The 18,986-nt window shown below is 30.9% G+C and overlaps 2 protein-coding genes and 3 non-coding genes across 5 annotated transcripts; 1 reads left to right on the top strand and 4 right to left on the bottom strand.

Annotated features, from left to right (window-relative positions):
• The first annotated feature begins 243 nt into the window (after positions 1-243).
• Positions 244-6,401, top strand: LOC125854634 (probable pectate lyase 4). The gene is made up of 5 exons (XM_049534221.1): positions 244-509; positions 2,795-3,146; positions 3,227-3,437; positions 3,530-3,598; positions 5,671-6,401. The coding sequence occupies exons 1-5, from the start codon at positions 383-385 to the stop codon at positions 5,920-5,922; spliced, it is 1,011 nt and encodes a 336-aa protein (XP_049390178.1). The 5' UTR covers positions 244-382; the 3' UTR covers positions 5,923-6,401.
• Positions 6,402-6,657: 256 nt separating this feature from the next.
• Positions 6,658-9,742, bottom strand: LOC125854640 (60S ribosomal protein L35). Its single transcript, XM_049534227.1, has 4 exons — positions 9,609-9,742; positions 9,334-9,469; positions 7,038-7,194; positions 6,658-6,868 (listed from the first exon to the last, which is right to left on the bottom strand). Exons 1-4 carry the CDS (start codon positions 9,610-9,612, stop codon positions 6,794-6,796), a joined length of 372 nt encoding a protein of 123 aa, XP_049390184.1. The 5' UTR covers positions 9,613-9,742; the 3' UTR covers positions 6,658-6,793.
• Positions 7,369-7,458, bottom strand: LOC125857277 (small nucleolar RNA snoR109). Its single transcript, XR_007445606.1, has one exon. It is a non-coding gene; the product is annotated as a small nucleolar RNA snoR109 (small nucleolar RNA).
• On the bottom strand, positions 7,944-8,033 carry LOC125857282 (small nucleolar RNA snoR109). The gene has a single exon (XR_007445611.1). It is a non-coding gene; the product is annotated as a small nucleolar RNA snoR109 (small nucleolar RNA).
• LOC125857278 (small nucleolar RNA snoR109) lies at positions 8,513-8,602 on the bottom strand. The gene has a single exon (XR_007445607.1). It is a non-coding gene; the product is annotated as a small nucleolar RNA snoR109 (small nucleolar RNA).
• Positions 9,743-18,986: the final 9,244 nt, after the last annotated feature.

Below are 18,986 nucleotides of genomic sequence, written 5' to 3'. Positions count from 1 at the left end.
TAATATATTTTTTTTACTTTGATTAATATTTTCATCATTTTTAAATTACTTTTTATATTTGTTTTGAAAATTATTTTCGAATCTATTAAAATATAACCTCTTTATCCTTACGTAGTTATAAGGTCTGAATACATTCACTCTGGCACACTTTATTTATAAAAATATTGAATATGTTATTGTTTATATTTTCTTGTTGCAAATTTAGGATAAAGTTTACTAATGCCTTTTTTTTTTTTTTGTTTAAGATCTCCAATATAGAAGCTTTAACTAAACTCCAATATAAATACAGTTGAATTGATTCTTCCGGTTCAAGTTCACCGGCCGGCGGCTAAAGTTTTCCGGTTCATCCACCAAAAACCTAGAGCTCAGTAAATTGCTGATCATGGCGGCGTTGCCATATGCTGATGTCGATTCGAGCTTAAAAGCTCTAGCCGGTCGAGCCGAAGGGTTCGGCAGATTTGCGATCGGCGGTCTAAATGGTCCGGTCTATTCCGTCACATCATTGGCCGGTATGTTCCTCTTCGTCCTCTTACTTCCGTTGTTTCATTTTCCTTATTGACTGAATGTGTATTGTATAATATTGTGTTTTGGGGATGATTACAAGGGTAGAGTGTATTTGTAACGACTCAGTTCGCTAGTGATATTGTCCGTTTTAGTATAGACCAACATGGTTTTAAAAGGCATTACTAGTGTGTAAGTTTTGCTTACTTATATATCCAACATATTTTTGGTGTTGTGTTTTGTTGATATGAGACTTGTTATCTTAAGTTGAGGATGTCACGGTATTTTTGTGGGGTAGAGGTTGTTTTCGATAGAAGCTCGGCTCTAAAAAGTAGGGAAGTAAGAGAGTAAAAGAGTCAACAAAATATTAATGCACAAAACAAATGTAGCAACAGATATTAATACACATTGGAGAGATAAACAATGGGATACTTAAATCATATTATTGGAAGTACGAGAAAGCTCGACTATCTATGAACTTTCTATTGTAATACTTGACATTTATGCCTATCTAGGGTCGTGTCCTCAATCAGTTGAAATTGTGTTATAGCTTGTCCAATCACCCCCTCCCGTTCTTCTTTGACCTACCTAACCTTTTGTAATTTCTGCTATAGCTAATCTCTCTCACCTCCTCATAGGCGTATCTTACCTCCTCTTCACATGTACGAATGATCTAAGTTTTGCTTCCCTCATCTTATCAGCGATGGAGGTCATTCCCACCTTATCCCCTGTAACTTCATTCTTAATCATATCTCTCTTAGTATGCATACACATTCATCTAAAAGTGTGACTTTTGAAAAAAAAAGTACTAGTATTTAAAGTTATGAAAAAAGTGTATTTGGATGTTGGAATTGCATTTGGACATGCATTTAAGTTGAGCAAAATTTGAAATCTTGTTAATGGGAAGTATATTTCTCTTGAAAAACTAGTCATAACTACGTTTTCAAAAATTTGGTGATATGTATAAAACGTATTTCCTTGAAAAGGAAAAAAAAATTAATGGACAATTGGCTCCTAATGTATATATAGATACATATAGAAGAAACCTTTTTTTTGGCAATGCAGCCTCAAGGGTTCTGGTATTTAATGTGCTTGAAATTGAAACAGCTTATCAAAATCAGAAGATATGATTAGCACCAAAAGGAGCATATGTATAACTTTGCTTCTCATTTGTATTGTTATAGTTATAGTTATGGTGGTGTTCTGTATTTAGATTTAATGAAGTCTATTTTTATTTATATGGGTTGTCTAAACAATTTTATAATGTGCTCCGAAAGATTTAATGTTCAAGAAAAGGTTAAAGAAATTGGATTGAAATCGCTCACTTCAGATAATTTTCTGCATGAATTTGGATGGTAACTATTATTCCACAAATCGATCATCATTTGTTCAGTCGAGGTCTATCAGAAACAACAACCTTTGTACCTCTTCAAGGTAGGGATAAAGTATGCGTGTACTCTACCCTCCCTAGACCCACTTATGGAATTACACTGGATTTGTTGTTGTTTGTTGTAGAATAACTTGGCTAGAATGTAGAAAATGTCATGTGAATAATAAGTAGTTCTTCCTCATTGGTGAAAGTTAATGGTGACAACAGATTGGTCTGGGTAATTTTACCCTCTGCATTCCTCTCGAACTAAAGTAGTTATTACCAAAAGCCTTATGCAGTATCCGGTTTGGTTGCAATAGGGTGGTTCATTTCCGTATGTAAAGGCCTAACAAAGAAGTAGCAATTGTATTTTACATTCTATCTACTGATATGTTGTTTTTCTATTCACTTCTTGATTCTCCGAAGAAAGAAAAGATGACTTCAATTTAGTGGACATAGAACTTAGTGGGTGTTTGGATCGACTTGTTTTTAGTGGCTTTTGAAGCTATTTTATAGTTTTGGAAGTGTTTGGATGACTCAAAAAGTGCTTTTAAGCACTTATTTTTTGAGAAAGAGCTTTTAAGCACTTTTTTAAGGCTGAAAAAGTACCCAAAAAAAAGTCAAAAGTTGGGTGTTCCCAACTTATGACTTTTAACTTTTAACGTATAAGTCACTTCAAAAAAGCCAATCCGAACACCTCCTTAGTAATTTTAATAAAGAAAAACAAAAAATGAGAACTTAAACGCGTTGGTGTTTATTGTGCATAAACATGGCCTGCTGTTAAGAACTTAATTTGGGCATCCAAAGGATTGAGACATGTCAATTTGCAGTTAAAATGTCAATTGTTACTGATCTTAATGTAGTATGTAGCTTCCGAAAGTTTTCCAGCATGTTGCTAAACACCATACACTTTCGTCTTTGTAGATGATGGTCCAGGATCACTCCGTGATGGATGCCGTAAGAAAGAACCACTATGGATTGTTTTTGAAGTTTCAGGCACCATTCATCTCACGTCATACCTACGCGTGTCATCCCATAAAACTATTGATGGTCGTGGCCAAAGGATAAAACTCACTGGCAAAGGCTTACAACTGAAGGATTGTGAGCACATAATCGTATGCAATTTGGAGTTTGAAGGTGGCAGAGGTCATGACGTTGACGGCATTCAAATAAAACCAAATTCTAGGCACATTTGGATAGACCGCTGTTCTCTTCGTGATTATGATGATGGGCTAATCGATATTACCAGACAAAGCACAGATATAACTATTTCTAGGTACTGGATGGTTGTTTCTCTGATTCTTCTGTATGTCGGTACTTATATAGCAGACTAATGATTCTCATGAATTTTTGCAGATGTTATTTTGCTCAGCATGATAAGACAATGCTTATTGGAGCAGACCCGTCTCATGTTGGTGATAGATGTATCAGAGTGACCATCCACCATTGCTTTTTCGATGGGACGAGGCAGAGGCAACCTCGTGTTAGATTTGGTAAAGTTCATCTGTACAACAATTACACTAGAAATTGGGGTATATATGCTATTTGTGCTAGCGTAGAATCACAGGTAAATTTCTTTTTTCCTCGATGTAGTTTGATGCATCATATATGTTGATAATTTATAACCAAATACATTGTGTTTGTTACTGTTTATTCCAGATATATTCTCAATGCAACATATATGAAGCTACACAGAAGAAAAAAGCTTTCGAATACTACACAGAGAAGGTAATGCAATGCCTTTTTAATTTGCACAGCATCATTATATTTGTTTTTTTTTTTTCAGATGGTTTTCTTAGGGCCTGTTTGTCCATGTGATATGAAATCATGAGATGAAGTTGAAGTTTTGTTTGGACATGCGATTTGGACTTTTTATGTTGTATATTTTCTCATAAATATAAAACCCATAAGTTGTAAAACTATTAAAATTATCTCAATTATTTATACAATCTTACTAAATAAGCAAAAGTTTATAAAATCCAATAATAAACTATCACAAAAATATTCTTAAAAAATATAATATTTATTGATCAAGCTTTAATTCAATAAAAAAAAATTAAACATATATTAGTTGTGGTGTACTAACCTTTAATATAGTCCTCTCACATTGAACTTGCTTTTCTTGTTCATATGACTGAGAAGACGAACCAACATTGTTACTTTGAGCCATTTGTTCGTCATTTTGGTTGGTGAATAGATTTGATTAAAAATAATGAATTTGGTGAATATAAATGGTAAAGTAGAAATTGATTTGAAGTAATAATAAATTCTACGTTAGTGAAAATAATTATTATATGAGATGTAAATGGTTTAAAAAATAATAATATGAATTAAAAATTTTATTTATATATGAAATAAATGGTTAATAGATATAAAAATGGGGCTGTTCTTAAAAAATATAAACTTGTGAGTCAATTTTTGTATTTAAAAAATCCCAAATCATGATTTTTGGAGAATTTGGGATTTCATCGCATGATAAAATCATGAGATGAAATGCGTGAAATCGCATGTCCAAATGTTGATTTCATCTCATGATTTCATATTGCGAAATGATCTCGCATGTCCAAACACCTACTTAGTGATTTTGCAACACTAGTTGATTCAAGGTTCACTTATATTGAAATTTCCAAATCATGATTTTTGGAGAATTTGAGATTTCATCTCATGATAAAATCATGAGATGAAATGCGTGAAATCGCATGTCCAAATGTTAATTTCATCTCATGATTTCGTATCGCGATATGATCTCGCATGTCCAAACACCTACTTAGTGATTTTGCAACACTAGTTGATTCAAGTTCACTTATATTGAAATTTCCAAATCATGATTTTTGGAGAATTTGGGATTTCATCTTATGATAAAATTATGAGATGAAATGCGTGAAGTCGCATGTCCAAATGTTGATTTCATCTCATGATTTCATATCGCGATATGATCTCGCATGTCCAAACACCTACTTAGTGATTTTGCAACACTAGTTGATTCAAGGTTCACTTATATTGATACATCGGAAGTAGATTTTTCTTACTATTTTCCTTTCTAATAGTTTTCTAGTTGTTCGATAAGTTTATCTGCCTGTGACTACTTGAGGAATTTCACACTATTGTTAGGGCCTATAGCAATCTCAAGATTCGATACTTTAACTTAGCGTCTGGGAAATCTTTATGTCCAAGTCAAGTAAGGCAAGTACACTCAATATTCCAGTTCTAGTTCTTGGAGGAGTTAATTGACTTCTGGGTAGAGAAGGATGATATTTTATTAGGTAAAGTAACACCCCAGGTCGTGAAAGAATCATCATATAACCCCGGAAGATAGTTTGTTACGAGTTGTACTAACAAAAATAAACTTGTCTAAAACTACCTTATACGTAGCATGGATCGGATTACTAATGTGAGGTGGATCCAAAGAAGGGTGTTTCTAGCTATAATCCCGAAACATCATGTATATATTTCTTCCCATATGTTCTAGCCTTGGTGGAGTGGCTGGTAGGAGGTGGGAGCAAGTTGGCCCTGACACCACGGTTATAAAAAAAATATACATATGTTTCCTAAACGTGCTTGAGATGGAGTGTTGGGATTTTTAATGTGTCCAAAAAAAAAATATTGATGTTTGTTTCTTACTGTTATTCTGTTTCTCTTAACAACTTATTTGCCTCCCTATCTTTCATTTGGTAGGGGTAAGGCTACGTACACATCACCTGCCCTAGACTCCACCAAGATTACACTGGGTATGTTGTTGTATTATTACTACGAAGGGTCTTTATGTATCGTTTCCTTCTCATCTTTTTTGGTTATTTTAGGCAGCAGATAAGGAGGAAGCAAGAACTGGTTTAATTAGATCTGAAGGGGACATGTTTCTGAATGGAGCTCAAGGGAGTTTGTTAACTGTTGTTGGTGGAGAGTGTGTTTTTCATCCAAGTGAATTTTACCCTGTCTGGACACTGGAACCAGCCTCAGACTCCCTCAAAGCTATTCTCCACATTTGCACTGGTTGGCAATCTATTCCCCGTCCACAGGAAGAGTGTGCTCGTCAATTGAAACCTGCACGCTAGAGCAGATCTAGTGCTCGTTACGGGTTTATCTGAACCTAGTAACTTTGGCTCAAACCTTGTATGTGTTGAACAGTTCACTAAATAAATACAAATAATATATCTTAAACCCAATAACTCAAAATGGGTTTGGTCGTTGGATAGAAATCCAATCTCGATCCCACAATGTTCAAATCTTAATGTAGGCAAGTCATATCTCGTTGAATCAGTCTTGAATCTACCTCCTGGTTCTTATACCGATCAAGAAGAGGCTGGGTAGATAGAGGAAGGAAGATTTATTGAATGCTTTTGGACATTTATTGAGTTAGTAAGTTACAGTATTATTTTTTCAAAGGATCTTTCTTGATTTGATAGTCTTCAATCCAACCTTTCTCTGTACGTAATGTAATGTATGATTTCATGTGAAATTTATATCCTATGTAAGAATGTTAAACGATGGATTAATACAGATTATTGATATCAAGACTGAATTTTTATTTGAAGTTCCCGTCACAGTTGGAATTTCACCAAAAATTTTAGAATTGAAATTTTTATTTGGTGAGCAACAATTCCAGCAGAAATAACATTTCTATTTTGTTCAGATATCACAATGATTGAAGCTGCAACAATCAAAAACATACTAATTGATTTCACGCGTCACTGACAAATTGAATGATATTCAAACGCTAAAACATAAAGATGAAGAGATTTGGTACACGGTAGCGTTGAAACCACTAACAAACAAGACATTTAACATAAAGTCATATTCCCAACACATTGATCATGTATCAAATGTCACAGACGAAACAAAGCAAAACAAAACTTGTATTGCTGATAAGTTCAACAAATAATTTTGATCCAAAAACAAAAATCTCAGCCAAAGTAAGATCCTATCCTACACTTTGATAGCATATTTCCTAATGGGGAAGTACATCTCCTTCTTCTTCTCTCTCTCTGTCTTCAAGGATGACTGCAGCGATAGAGAAAAAAAAAAGTCCATCAAATTGTTAGCTTAGATTTCAGGTCGGTTTTACAAACTGAATGGAACCCATAATCAGCACATGCACTGTAGATTTGAGAACATGCAAGCTAGCTAGTCTTAAGTGAGTAAACAATGGAATGCTATAGATGAAAGATACCTGGTGCTTAGTCAAACGTTTACGGATTGCTCTGGTTTTCTTGGGGCGAAGATCAAGAGGCAAGTACTTCTTGTTCTTGTAAACTTCCCTAAGAGCTGACTTTTGCTTCTGTGAGATGACAGTCAAAACCTGTGCAATCGACAACCTTACCACCTTACTGCATCCACAAAATCCAGCAACATAAATAAAAGGATATGCATAAAGATGGTAACAGTAAACAATCACTAAACTACTCAATTGAATACTTGTCATAATGTTGTTGTACTGCTCACATAAGATAATCATCAATAGCAAGTTGGACTATAAAACAAGACAATGTTCAACTAGTGCAAAATGTAAGAAGTTCGGTAAGCAGATATGTCAACAGATTTACAACAACCGGCCAGTAAACTTCTCAATTATATTCATATAGCTACAGCCACCATGGCAGTCAAGATGATGGGTACCGAACTTAGCCATCCTCTTGGTACAATGTAGCTTCAATAAACAAAGAAGCTTAACCTCAAAGAAACCCATCAGCAACTTATGTCAAAAATTTAGATCAATAAATATCTGTTGTTATGGCTTCAATTAAGCATTCAAAGATATGAAACACCTTCTGGAGAAAGACTTGACAAACACAAACGGGCTACAGCAGAGACGGCAGGGTGGGCAGATCTTTGAAACTTTATATCCTAAGGTTCTTTTAGAAATGTAACATAGTAAACAATAACCATTCTATTACAATGGGTACTTGTCATTATCTTTTTGTAATTCTCACTTTAGATACTCTTCTCCTTATGATTTGTAGCCCCACACCCCAACCCCTTCAAAAAGAACAGATACAAAGTAACTTTAAGGTTTCACAAGGATAATCACCAATAGCAACACTGATTATAAACAAGATGACCTTCATTTAGGTTTGAAAAATGTAAGAAGTTCGGTAAGCAGATATGTCAACAGATTTACAACAACCGGCCAGTAAACTCCTCAATTGTATTCCTATAGCTACTGCCGCCATGGCAGTCAAGATGATGGGTATCATACTTAACCCTCCTCTTGGTACATGTAGCTTCTACCAACAAAAAGAACATTCCCTCAAAGAAATTCATCTACACCTTATATTAAACATAAGAAAATTAAATATTTGTTTTTATGGTTTGAAACTAGCACAAGAAGATATTCTGGAGAAAGACTTGAGAACAACAACAACAATGGTCTATTCAGGGATGGCAATAGGGTGGGCAAATCTTTGAGACTTCATACCACAAGGTTCTTTTAGGAATGGCAACATAGTAAACAATCACAACTCTGCCCTACTGGATACTTGTCATCACTTCCAGTTCTTACTTTATAACCTACTTTACATCTTACTAGCGACCCCACCTCCCCACACCCAAACCACCATACAAAGGAATTCTTAGGGGTGTCAAAGGACAATCACCAATAGCAACCCTGATTAGAAACAAGAAAACCTTCAGCACATTACACTGATAAAATGTAAGAAGTTCGGTAAGCAGATATGTCAACAGATTTACAACAACCGGCCAGTAAACTTCTCAATTATTTTCATGTAGCTACAGCCGACATGGCAGTCAAGATGAAGGACACCGAACTTAATCCTCCTCTTGGTACATGTAGCTTCTATAAACAAAGGAATCCATCAACAGCCTAGTTTTTAGATCAGTCACTATTTTGTTGTTATGGCCTCAGTTTTGAGTTAGAAGATATAAGCATATATTGGAGAAAGATTCAAGAAACAACAAAACAATGGCTACCGCAGTGATGGGAATGGAGTGGGTGGATCTTTGAAACTTTTTGTTTAGTCATTAACATTCTCAACTAAGGAAAAAATATTAAAGAAACTTCTAAAAACCAACTAAAATGATGAAAAAGAAAAGTGTTAAACAGCATTTGTGTGATAACACAAATGAATATATATATATAATTGATTCTAGCAACTTAAAGGCAAGTGAAACTACACACTTTATGCTAAAGCAGTACTCCTTACTCCACAAATACATAGCCTAAACGAAATCATATGACCAACAACAACAACATACCAAGTGTCTCCTTACTCCATAAATACTGAGCCTAAACCAAATCATATTGACCAACAACAGCATGCTATGTGTAATAGCACAACACAGACCTTACCACTAGCTCGAGGAGGTAAAAAGGTTGTTTCCGAAAGACAAAACAGTTTATGAGGGGAATACAAAAGTAAAATCATACTAACCAAAAAATACAACTAATTAGTACCGAATAGACAAAGTTTACTATAAAACATTAACAAAAGAAGGAAAAAATCACATACATTTTGGATAGCTTGTTAGGAGCACCACCGGTGACCTTTGCAACACGGAGAAGAGCAAGCTCCGCCTTCAGATCCTTCAACTGAGCCAAAAGCTCTGTCTTCGACTTGTTCCTTAGCTCATGAACCTTTATTCTCGCTGCATTTCCACCACAATAACATTAATCACAAACAACAAATACAAATTGGAAAAAATCACAAAATTACTTTCATAAATACTTCAATACGACGAATATGAATCTAATCTGAGAGAAAAAACGAGTTTTGAGTATACACACCCATGGCTACTGCTCCTTTGAGGTTACTGCTCAGACGGCGATGGAGATTAGGGTTTTTTCAAGCACACTGAGCTGATCTATGGATATATATAGTGTAGTTTTGATTGAGATTCTTTCTTTGGGCTGGACTTTCATTGTGACAGTAAAAAGTAGAGGCCCATTATGGTTAAGTGATGGCCCATTTCTATATGTTGCAAATGGACGGGTTGACCTGAATTTTGACTGGTTGAGATCGGGTGAATTAATAAAGGGAAAATTGTATATAATGGCAAACTAATAATTCAAATTAAATGGTATAACCACACTTTGATTTAATTGTGTCCTGTAGCAAACTGTTTGTCAGCGTCTCTCTCCCTCAAACTCTGGCTCGCCACTCTCCTCTCTCGCTCACTCCGTCTGTGTTCTCCTCTCTCGCTTTATACACAGAAGTGTATAAATTGCGTTTCTGTTTGTATAAAGTGAGAGAAAATTGTATATACACATGCAAATACATATATATTCGTCCTATACACTATAATTATACAATAAAAATATTCTCCTGCCCAGTTCTCTTGTGCCTTTCTCTCTTTCTCGTTTTATACAACAGAAGTGTATAAATTGCGTTTATGTTTGTATAAAGCGAGAGAAAATTGTATATACACATGCAAATACATATATATTCTTCCTATACACTTATAATTATACAATAAAAATATTCCCCTGCCCAGTTTTATGTTTGTATAATGAAATTATACAATTCTAAAGAGGAGCCAACGAATTATACAATTGCTCTTTTTGTATATATGTATAGCGAAATAGACAGTTTTTAATTGTATATGTATAGCAAATTATACATGTATATGTTTGCTATGGAGCACAATTATGCAAACTTTGCTATAGCATACAAATATGATTTTTTTGTTTGCTATATGTGAAAGTTACTCATTAATAAATGGACGGATCAACCCGCCCTATAGTTACATGGGCTAAAATATAGGTCAATACTCGATATGTTTATTTTTTACTAAATTTTAATTTTTTTAAAAAAAAATTGTTGTGGTATCTAATAAAAATATAAAAAAAATTTACTTTGACTATATATAATATATAGAAGGAAAAATCACCCCACATATCTATTTAAGGCTTAATATTACAACATTTAGATGTGCTTTTTTTATATTACTACTTATAACATTTTGATTACAAGTATTAACAGATTATTTTTAATCTATAATTTATTTTATTAATTAGTTATTATTTTTATAATTACATTATAATTAATAAGTAAGATAAATACATTAAAATTAGAGAATAAATTGTCATTATTTCTTACACTATTTTAGGGATAACATTAATATTGAAGAATCAATTGTTATTATCTCTTACACTATTTTAGGGGGAAAAAATCAGTTTTCACACGGCTACCCACACCCCCACCTTCCTCTTTTACCCACACGCAAACTCCACACCCCCACCCTCACGTTCCTCTTTTACAGAGAACTAACTTTTTCTCTCTCACCATCTTCAACATTCGTCTTCTTCATTCAAAAAGAAAATCAGCAGAACTCTTCCATATATATATGATTCAATGATGGGAGGAGATCTACACACAAGGAATGTGGAGAAAGCAGTTGATAAACTTGCCACAATTATATCACTGTTTTTAGCTAGCATAAGATTTTATGGTAAAAAAGTGGACCTCTATTTCAATAAACTACCTGCATATGTTGACAAGCCTCAATCCAAACTTAAAGTTGTATTTATAAAGAATGTGTCTCAACAAGATCCAAGCACAAAGTATGTATTCCTATCTTATTGTGTTTTGTTCACAATAAGTAATTCACTTTCCTTCTCAATTTTTTTCTTCAATGTTTTTTCAACGATTATGGATTGTACGCATGTCTCTTTGCTAAATATATTAGCAATGGAGTTTTTTATATGGGTCTAATTCACATTGATGCAAAGTACAACCGTAAAAGGTACGCCACAATCATGTGGCAGTATGGAAGAAGCAAGAACGCTGATGGCACAATTGGTGAGAGTGAAGTAACTGGAATGGTTGCTAGCAAATTTGGTGGACCCCGCATAGCAAAAGAGCATGCTTAGGATACTATCAGTTATTCTACACCAAGACCGAGGAAATGAACTTTAAAATATTTGATTGCAGTTTAGACTTTTAATTATTACATGTTTTGATTTTGGATGATGTATCTTTCTTTTGCTACAGTTTTTGACAACAATATATAATATGCATTGTTTTATATTGTTAGATTTATTCTTCCCAGATTTATACCAGTTGGATATCAATTTCATACATTTTTAATTTTAGTCTTTGTTCTAATATTTCAAGTTGGATATCAAGTGTATACAAATTGGATACAACATTAACTTATTTTTGATTATCTAATTTGGTTGACATATCAATTACATTTTATTTTTTTCATTTTCCAGTGGGATATTTGTTTGATACCAATTGGATATAAAATTAACTTGTTTTAGGTTGTCTAACTTTGTTGAAATCTCAATTACATGTTGATTTTTCAAGTTTTCCAATGGGATATCAGTTGGATACCAAATATATACCAATTGGATACAACATTAACTTGTTTTAGGCTGACTAATTTAGTTGAAATCTTAATTACATGTTGTTTTTTCTACTTTTCCAAGGGGATATCAGTTGAATACCAAATGTATACCAATTGGATACAAAATTAACTTGTTTTAGGCTGACTAATTCAATTGTAATCTCAATTACATGTTTTTTCAATTTTTTCAATGGGAGATGAGTTTGATACCAAATGTATACCAATTGGGTATAAAATTAATTAGTATTAGGCTTACTAATTTAGTTGAAATCTCAATTATATGTGGTTTTTTCAAATTTTCCAATGGAATATTAGTTCATACCAAATGTATACAAATTTAATACAACATTAACTAGTTTTAGGTTGACTATTTTGGTTGAAATATCAATTACATGTTATTTTTTCAATTTTACCAGAGGGACATCAGTTTGGTACCAAATGTATACCAATTTCATACTAAGATTTGACTTAATTTTTTCAGTTGATATCAATTTCATACCAACATTACCTAATTTTTTACTATACATTTAAAAAACACTGAATACATAAATGATTAATTAGTACACATAATAAGTGTTATGAATATATAAGTCATTAACTTAAAAGACAAAGTAAATCAAAACACGAGTTTGTCACAATAAAACAACCAAATAAAAATAAAAATAAATCATGTTTTTTTTTTTCTGCAGGGTAATTTGAACATGTCTTCTTGTTGTGTCCCTCCCGACGACATGTATTGTACGTAACCTTAGACCTGCAAACCTTTTCCAACATTCAAGTTGTGGTCTTTCTACAGTCTTTTTGAACCAGAAGACAATAATTTATGCTCCGAATTTTTTGAATTGCATATTTTCCTGTTCCATCATAAATTATTGTGTCGGTATTACAGGATACAAAAGTACAAATAACTTTTATACATATGTTATATCAGTATACGAATTTCATACATACTTTCTAAACCTATTTCATACCAAAAGTAAACACTGATTCATACAAAATTCATGCCAAAAAGAATATAAAATCATATAATTTATAACTAGTAATTGTCTTTTATTAAATAAATAGTATACCAATTTCATCCCACTATTATGCACACAATTTCATACCAATATAATGCCAAAAATAAAATTAAATCATATCATTTTTGTGCCATAAAAACTATAAATTTCCATACAAGTTTGATTTTACTATTATACCAATTTCATACAAAATTTACGTTAATTTTTAAATCGGATTCATACCAAAAAATCAATAATGGTTCATACAAAGACTGAACAAATTTAGTTATAAACATTTTCAATCAGTATTCATTCACAAATTAGTAGTATACAATTTATCGATTGCCATACATGTCTGGTATTAGTAGTATACAATTTTTTTTAAAAAAATATTTAATTTTTTTAACCAGAAACATACCACAAAATAAAAAAAATGGGTCAAACAAATAACGAACAAATTCAATATTCATATCAAAATATAACATTATACATTTTTTCTAAAATCATAATTAAATTATTATACACAACAAAAAATCTGACATAATCAAATTATGTTTAACATGGTATAAACATTATATCAATTACAAATAAATTTTATGTATTTTTTTTACTAGAGAAACCTTAAATTAAAAAAAACATCATACCAAAATCAAACTTATATTATGTAATCTCAAAAAAAATGTTCATACAAAAAAGTCATAATCAAATTCTGTTATAGACAAACATAATCTGAAAATTTATTTTTCAGCATCATTGTTCTTAATTTTTTTAATTTTTTTTTACATTTGAGTAGTATAACAATACAAATAAAAAATCACAAAGATCACTAACCTGAAGGATCACATCTATCACCATGCTTTATTAATATTGATAAAAAGTCATCCATTACGACAAAATGAAGATTATTGAATAAAAACGAAATGAAACTAGTTGTGAGTGAAGAAAATTTTTAAAAATAATCGATAGGAGAGAGAAACGTTTGAATAAAAGAAGAAAATCTGTTTTTGAACTAAACTTTACTGATATGAGTTAAAAATGGAAAACAAAAATTCCTTTTTTATTCAATCTCCTAATTTTATGCACATATTAATTATCATTAATCAATTCAAATTAATTACGACTACTTTATATGTTTTTTACCTCTTTTTTTTTTCAAACAAATTAATTTCTAATGTAGTTTTAAAATTTTAATAAACTGTTAGAAACCGCAAAATTTTTTTGTTACAACTTGAAAGAATTATTATACTGTCATAATTTGAAATTAATAGTCATATATATGTCAATTATAAAATTTTCACTTATATAGAATAAGAATGTCTTTTCAAAAATATTTCAACAAGATTTTCCTTGAGCAATTTGTAAGTACTAGATATCAATTCAAATTATGGGCGGGTTGAAATGGGTTAAGCTGAATAAACAAAATAAGCGGGTCAGTAATTAGGTCAAACTTAAGTGGGTTAAATGAGATATTGTACGATTTTAGGGCAAACAACACAAATTTCACTAGTTTAGGAGAAAATTACTTTCCTCACGTGAGTTTTTAATATTACAAAACTTATCAGAATTTGGACTTCTCGGAAACATGTATTTGGTGCATCCAAAAAACATATATCTCATATACATGTATCTGGCGCGTCCAGATATATATATCATGGATACACAAAGTCAAAATTAGGTGAAATTTATTTAGATACATTGTAATCAAGTGAATTTGCATGTATCTGACGAATTTGCTTACCGCTTGCATCTTTCTTTTCTCATTTGCCTATCTCCTTGCCTCTTTGCCTATGTAACTAGCATATATCAAATTCATGTATGTAGTGTGATTTCGTATGTATCAAGAATGCATAGACTATCTCGCTCTTCTCCTCTCCTATTTCACTTGCCTCTCTTCTTCTCTCGCTTGCTTCTCTCCCTATTTTAGTATATTTGGTAGCAAAATATACGTCTACTTAATATATATATATATATATATATATATAATCCCACAAAAATTATAGATTTTGAAGATAAAAGGTTTTGATGCAACTGTTTCTGACTGGATTTGACTATAAATTATTCGTTTAAGCCATAAAAATATTGGAAATACCCTTTGGTGGATTGAAATTTGACTGACAAGACTAAGCTTAACTTCCTGATAATATATAGTAAGGCGCCATGACGGGTTGAGAAATAAGTTATTCAGAGATTAATAATATTGAAATTAAATATTTTAGGATTGTTATTCCACCCTCAACATGAAATAAAAATAACATTATAATCTCGAGATAACTAATTCCGAGATAAATTATCCTGTGATTTTATCACAACCAAACATAAAATAAGTTCATCTTAGATTTTGTCCACAAATTAGTTATTCCTTATTTCTTATACCTAATAAGCCTATGGAATTTGAATAAATTAGATGAGTTAATTTTGTTAATAAATGAGTCGAGATGAACTAATTAATAATAACAAGCCTAAATGAACTGTCCAACTCAAGTTTAGACATATTGAAACCTAAAATTACCTAATTTTGTTGGCACTAGTGAAGTTGGGACAATATTGGTGCTATGTGAAGCAAAACTAAAACTTTAATTAGTTTGGGTGAGTTGGACGATGACTATAATATATTTATATATTTGATGTAATTTTATAAATAGAATTTGAGAAAGTAAGATATACAAAATTCTTAACTCGGTTGGATTATGAGTTATTATACACCCCTAATTGATGCATTTTGTGTAAATTACTAAGCTTAGAGGACATAAAAACATCTTGAAGCATCCTATTTTGACATTATCATTTAAATGGCTTGGGACGAAGGAAATATTTAATTAGAATCCACTTTCGATAAGCTTTAGATATCTCATATATATATATATATATATATATATATATATAGCCAAAATATTTGAATTTGATTTCTCTAAGGCCATAACGTCAGTTTAAAATATCTGAAGTTAGGTCTTATCAAGGCAATATACTTCATACAAAAATATGTTTGAAGTTGGTTTGGCAAACCATTATATATCCAAATCTCCATGGCTACAATTCCAGTGAAAAATAGCTTAAGTTGATATAGCAAACCATACTAATTTTCAAATAAAATTATCTGACGATAGTTTTCACAAAGCCACACTTTAAATAAAAATGTTTGAATCAGACATAATTTTTCAAACATCAATCGTGCACATCTGAAATTGAGCTCGAAACAAATAAACTTGCAAACAAAAAAATTATAATCAAATTAAAATTAAATAACGATTTTAAAAGCAGAATTTGACTTTGTGTAAGTTGACTATCCAAAAAAAGAAAAAGAAAAAAAAAGGAAAATCTCGTGTGTTTGGTTGAATATCATCAAAATTCATAACAATTTTTCTTAAAATATGAATTTAATAGAGTAAATTTTAGGTTTAGCAAACATAAAAATCATATTTGTGTGTTATAGTTATAGTTTGTATAATTGCGCTCCATAACAAACTTTATGTTTGCTATGACTATTAATCTGTATATTTCGGTATACATATCTATAAAAATCTGTATTTGTATATTTCGGTATACAAACTAAAACATACTAATTGTATATAAACAAAATTACTACATATATACAACACATATGTGTATCGAATGGGTCTATTTGTATATTTCGGTATACAAATGGGTCCTGCAATTAATTTTTATCCAACACATATGTATACCAAATGAATCTATTTGTATATTTCGGTATACAAATGGGATGGCAAAAAACATGAAATGTTTGTTGCGAATTACAAATAAAAGAAATCATGGCTATAATATTTAATTTGAATTAATAATTTGCCATTTCATACAATTTTTGCCATCGTCGTTATATATCTTAATTAATAAGTTAAAAGTATATAATCTAATTTGTGTACATCGCTTTTGTATTAATTAGAATACTTGTAGAATAATCACTGTCCTTTTATTACTAGTTCTACTTCATGAGAGGGCAAAAATAACGTCATTGCCTTTTAATTTGTTAAATATTTCAATTAATTAGTGGCATTCGTATACCTAATTATTTGACCCAAACAAATATTTTAATAATTTCAAAGTATGCGTTGCAATAATACCATTTATGCTACTATTTAATATCATTGGTTTGATCATTTAGATGGAATTCTTTTATTTATGCTCCATCTCAAATTATCTATTGAGTTTCTCTTGTATATGTGCCTTTTAAAAAAATATTATTTAGGACAATTTTAAAATTACCCCATTTTAACTTGAGATATAATATTTATCTTGTAGAAGAATTGACATTAAGGATAAAATTCGGAAGAAAACATCATTTTATCTTGTATTTTTAAAATGACAAATAATTTAAGATAATTACTTTTTAAAATCACGACAGCTAATTTGTGATGGAAAAGAGTATCATTAATTGTGTAATCTTTAAGTAATTAGTTTGCTTTTAAATATGTTGGTGGTCTCTCATATATGAATTCAATAATGCAAATAATAATAACAACAAATAAATAAATATATGTCCAAAAATAATACTAATAATAATTAATTAAATAAATAATTATACGTCCAAAAATAGTTTAAGTGGCAAAATAAAATCCACTTATTTTCTTATAGGATATAATTACGAATTTTGAAGAGCTTCAATGTATCCAAACATATTATTATCGTCATTAATGTCCCTCTATTAAATTATATTTTCGATTGGTGAATAATTCGACTATATGTTCATAACATATATATTGAATTATTGATTTTGGTTCATGTATTTATTTTGTTATATATATATATATATATATATATATATATTATGAGATATGCTTCATCATGATATCCGGAGAATTGATGAAGTGAGCCATATTTGAACTAATTTACAAGAATTATACCTTTTTTAAAATTAAAAAAAAAACTAGAATAAACATATTCCATAATAATGTATTATATATTATTTTATTCAAAAAAAAAATCAAACGGAAAAAAAGTTGATGGTTGACAACATTAAAAAGGAATTTGTTATTGTGGAGAACATTTTACCCTTAATTATATGTAGGATACATTAACAATTCTCTGTCAACTTTGTTCATGTACGAAATTTGACTAAGCGTGTTATAAAGTTGTAACTATGAAGAAAAATTTTATTTTTATACATGAGAAATTTAGAAAAACTATTTTATTTTATTCATCTCGTAAATGTCCAAAATATCTTAGTTCCTGACTCTCAATCTAAAATGGAAAGATATATAAATATTGAGGATTCATACTACGATATTAATTACCACTAGAGAAAATTAAATCATCCTCACCCATTTCTAATATTTTAGATAAATTACCACTAGAGAAAATTAAAGTGTTACTATAATCAAATAATCAATCAACAAATGAAAAAAGTGATTGAGTTAAGCAATAATAGATTAAAACTTGGCATATATGGGTGCAACTTGCAAGTAGGACAATATTACATGAATGCTAATTATGTCATCATTAATATAAGGGATGTGATAGGTGGGATGTAATTCTCTGTGCTTAATAAGTTAAACACAATTCAAATTCATAACACATGATTTATTTTGCCCCAACAAATTTCATAATTTATTTTTTTAAATAAGCTATACCATTGTCATCGAGCTCAACAATATTTCTAACTCGTGATATTATGGTATATCTTATATAGCACTTCACTCTTCTCTCCTTTTTCGGCACCAAAATTTATTTAATGTGATGTGTGCACTATTTCTACTAAAGCTTGCCAACCTAAGCATATATCGGACCGCCTTTCGTTACGAAATATTACATAATTTTGAGCTTTGAAAATGAAGAGATTTCTAATATATATATATAGGACACCC

Source organism: Solanum stenotomum, chromosome 2 (genome assembly GCF_019186545.1).
Source record: "Solanum stenotomum isolate F172 chromosome 2, ASM1918654v1, whole genome shotgun sequence".
Classification (NCBI taxonomy): domain Eukaryota; kingdom Viridiplantae; phylum Streptophyta; class Magnoliopsida; order Solanales; family Solanaceae; genus Solanum; species Solanum stenotomum.
This window is presented reverse-complemented; position numbering and strand designations above follow the sequence as displayed.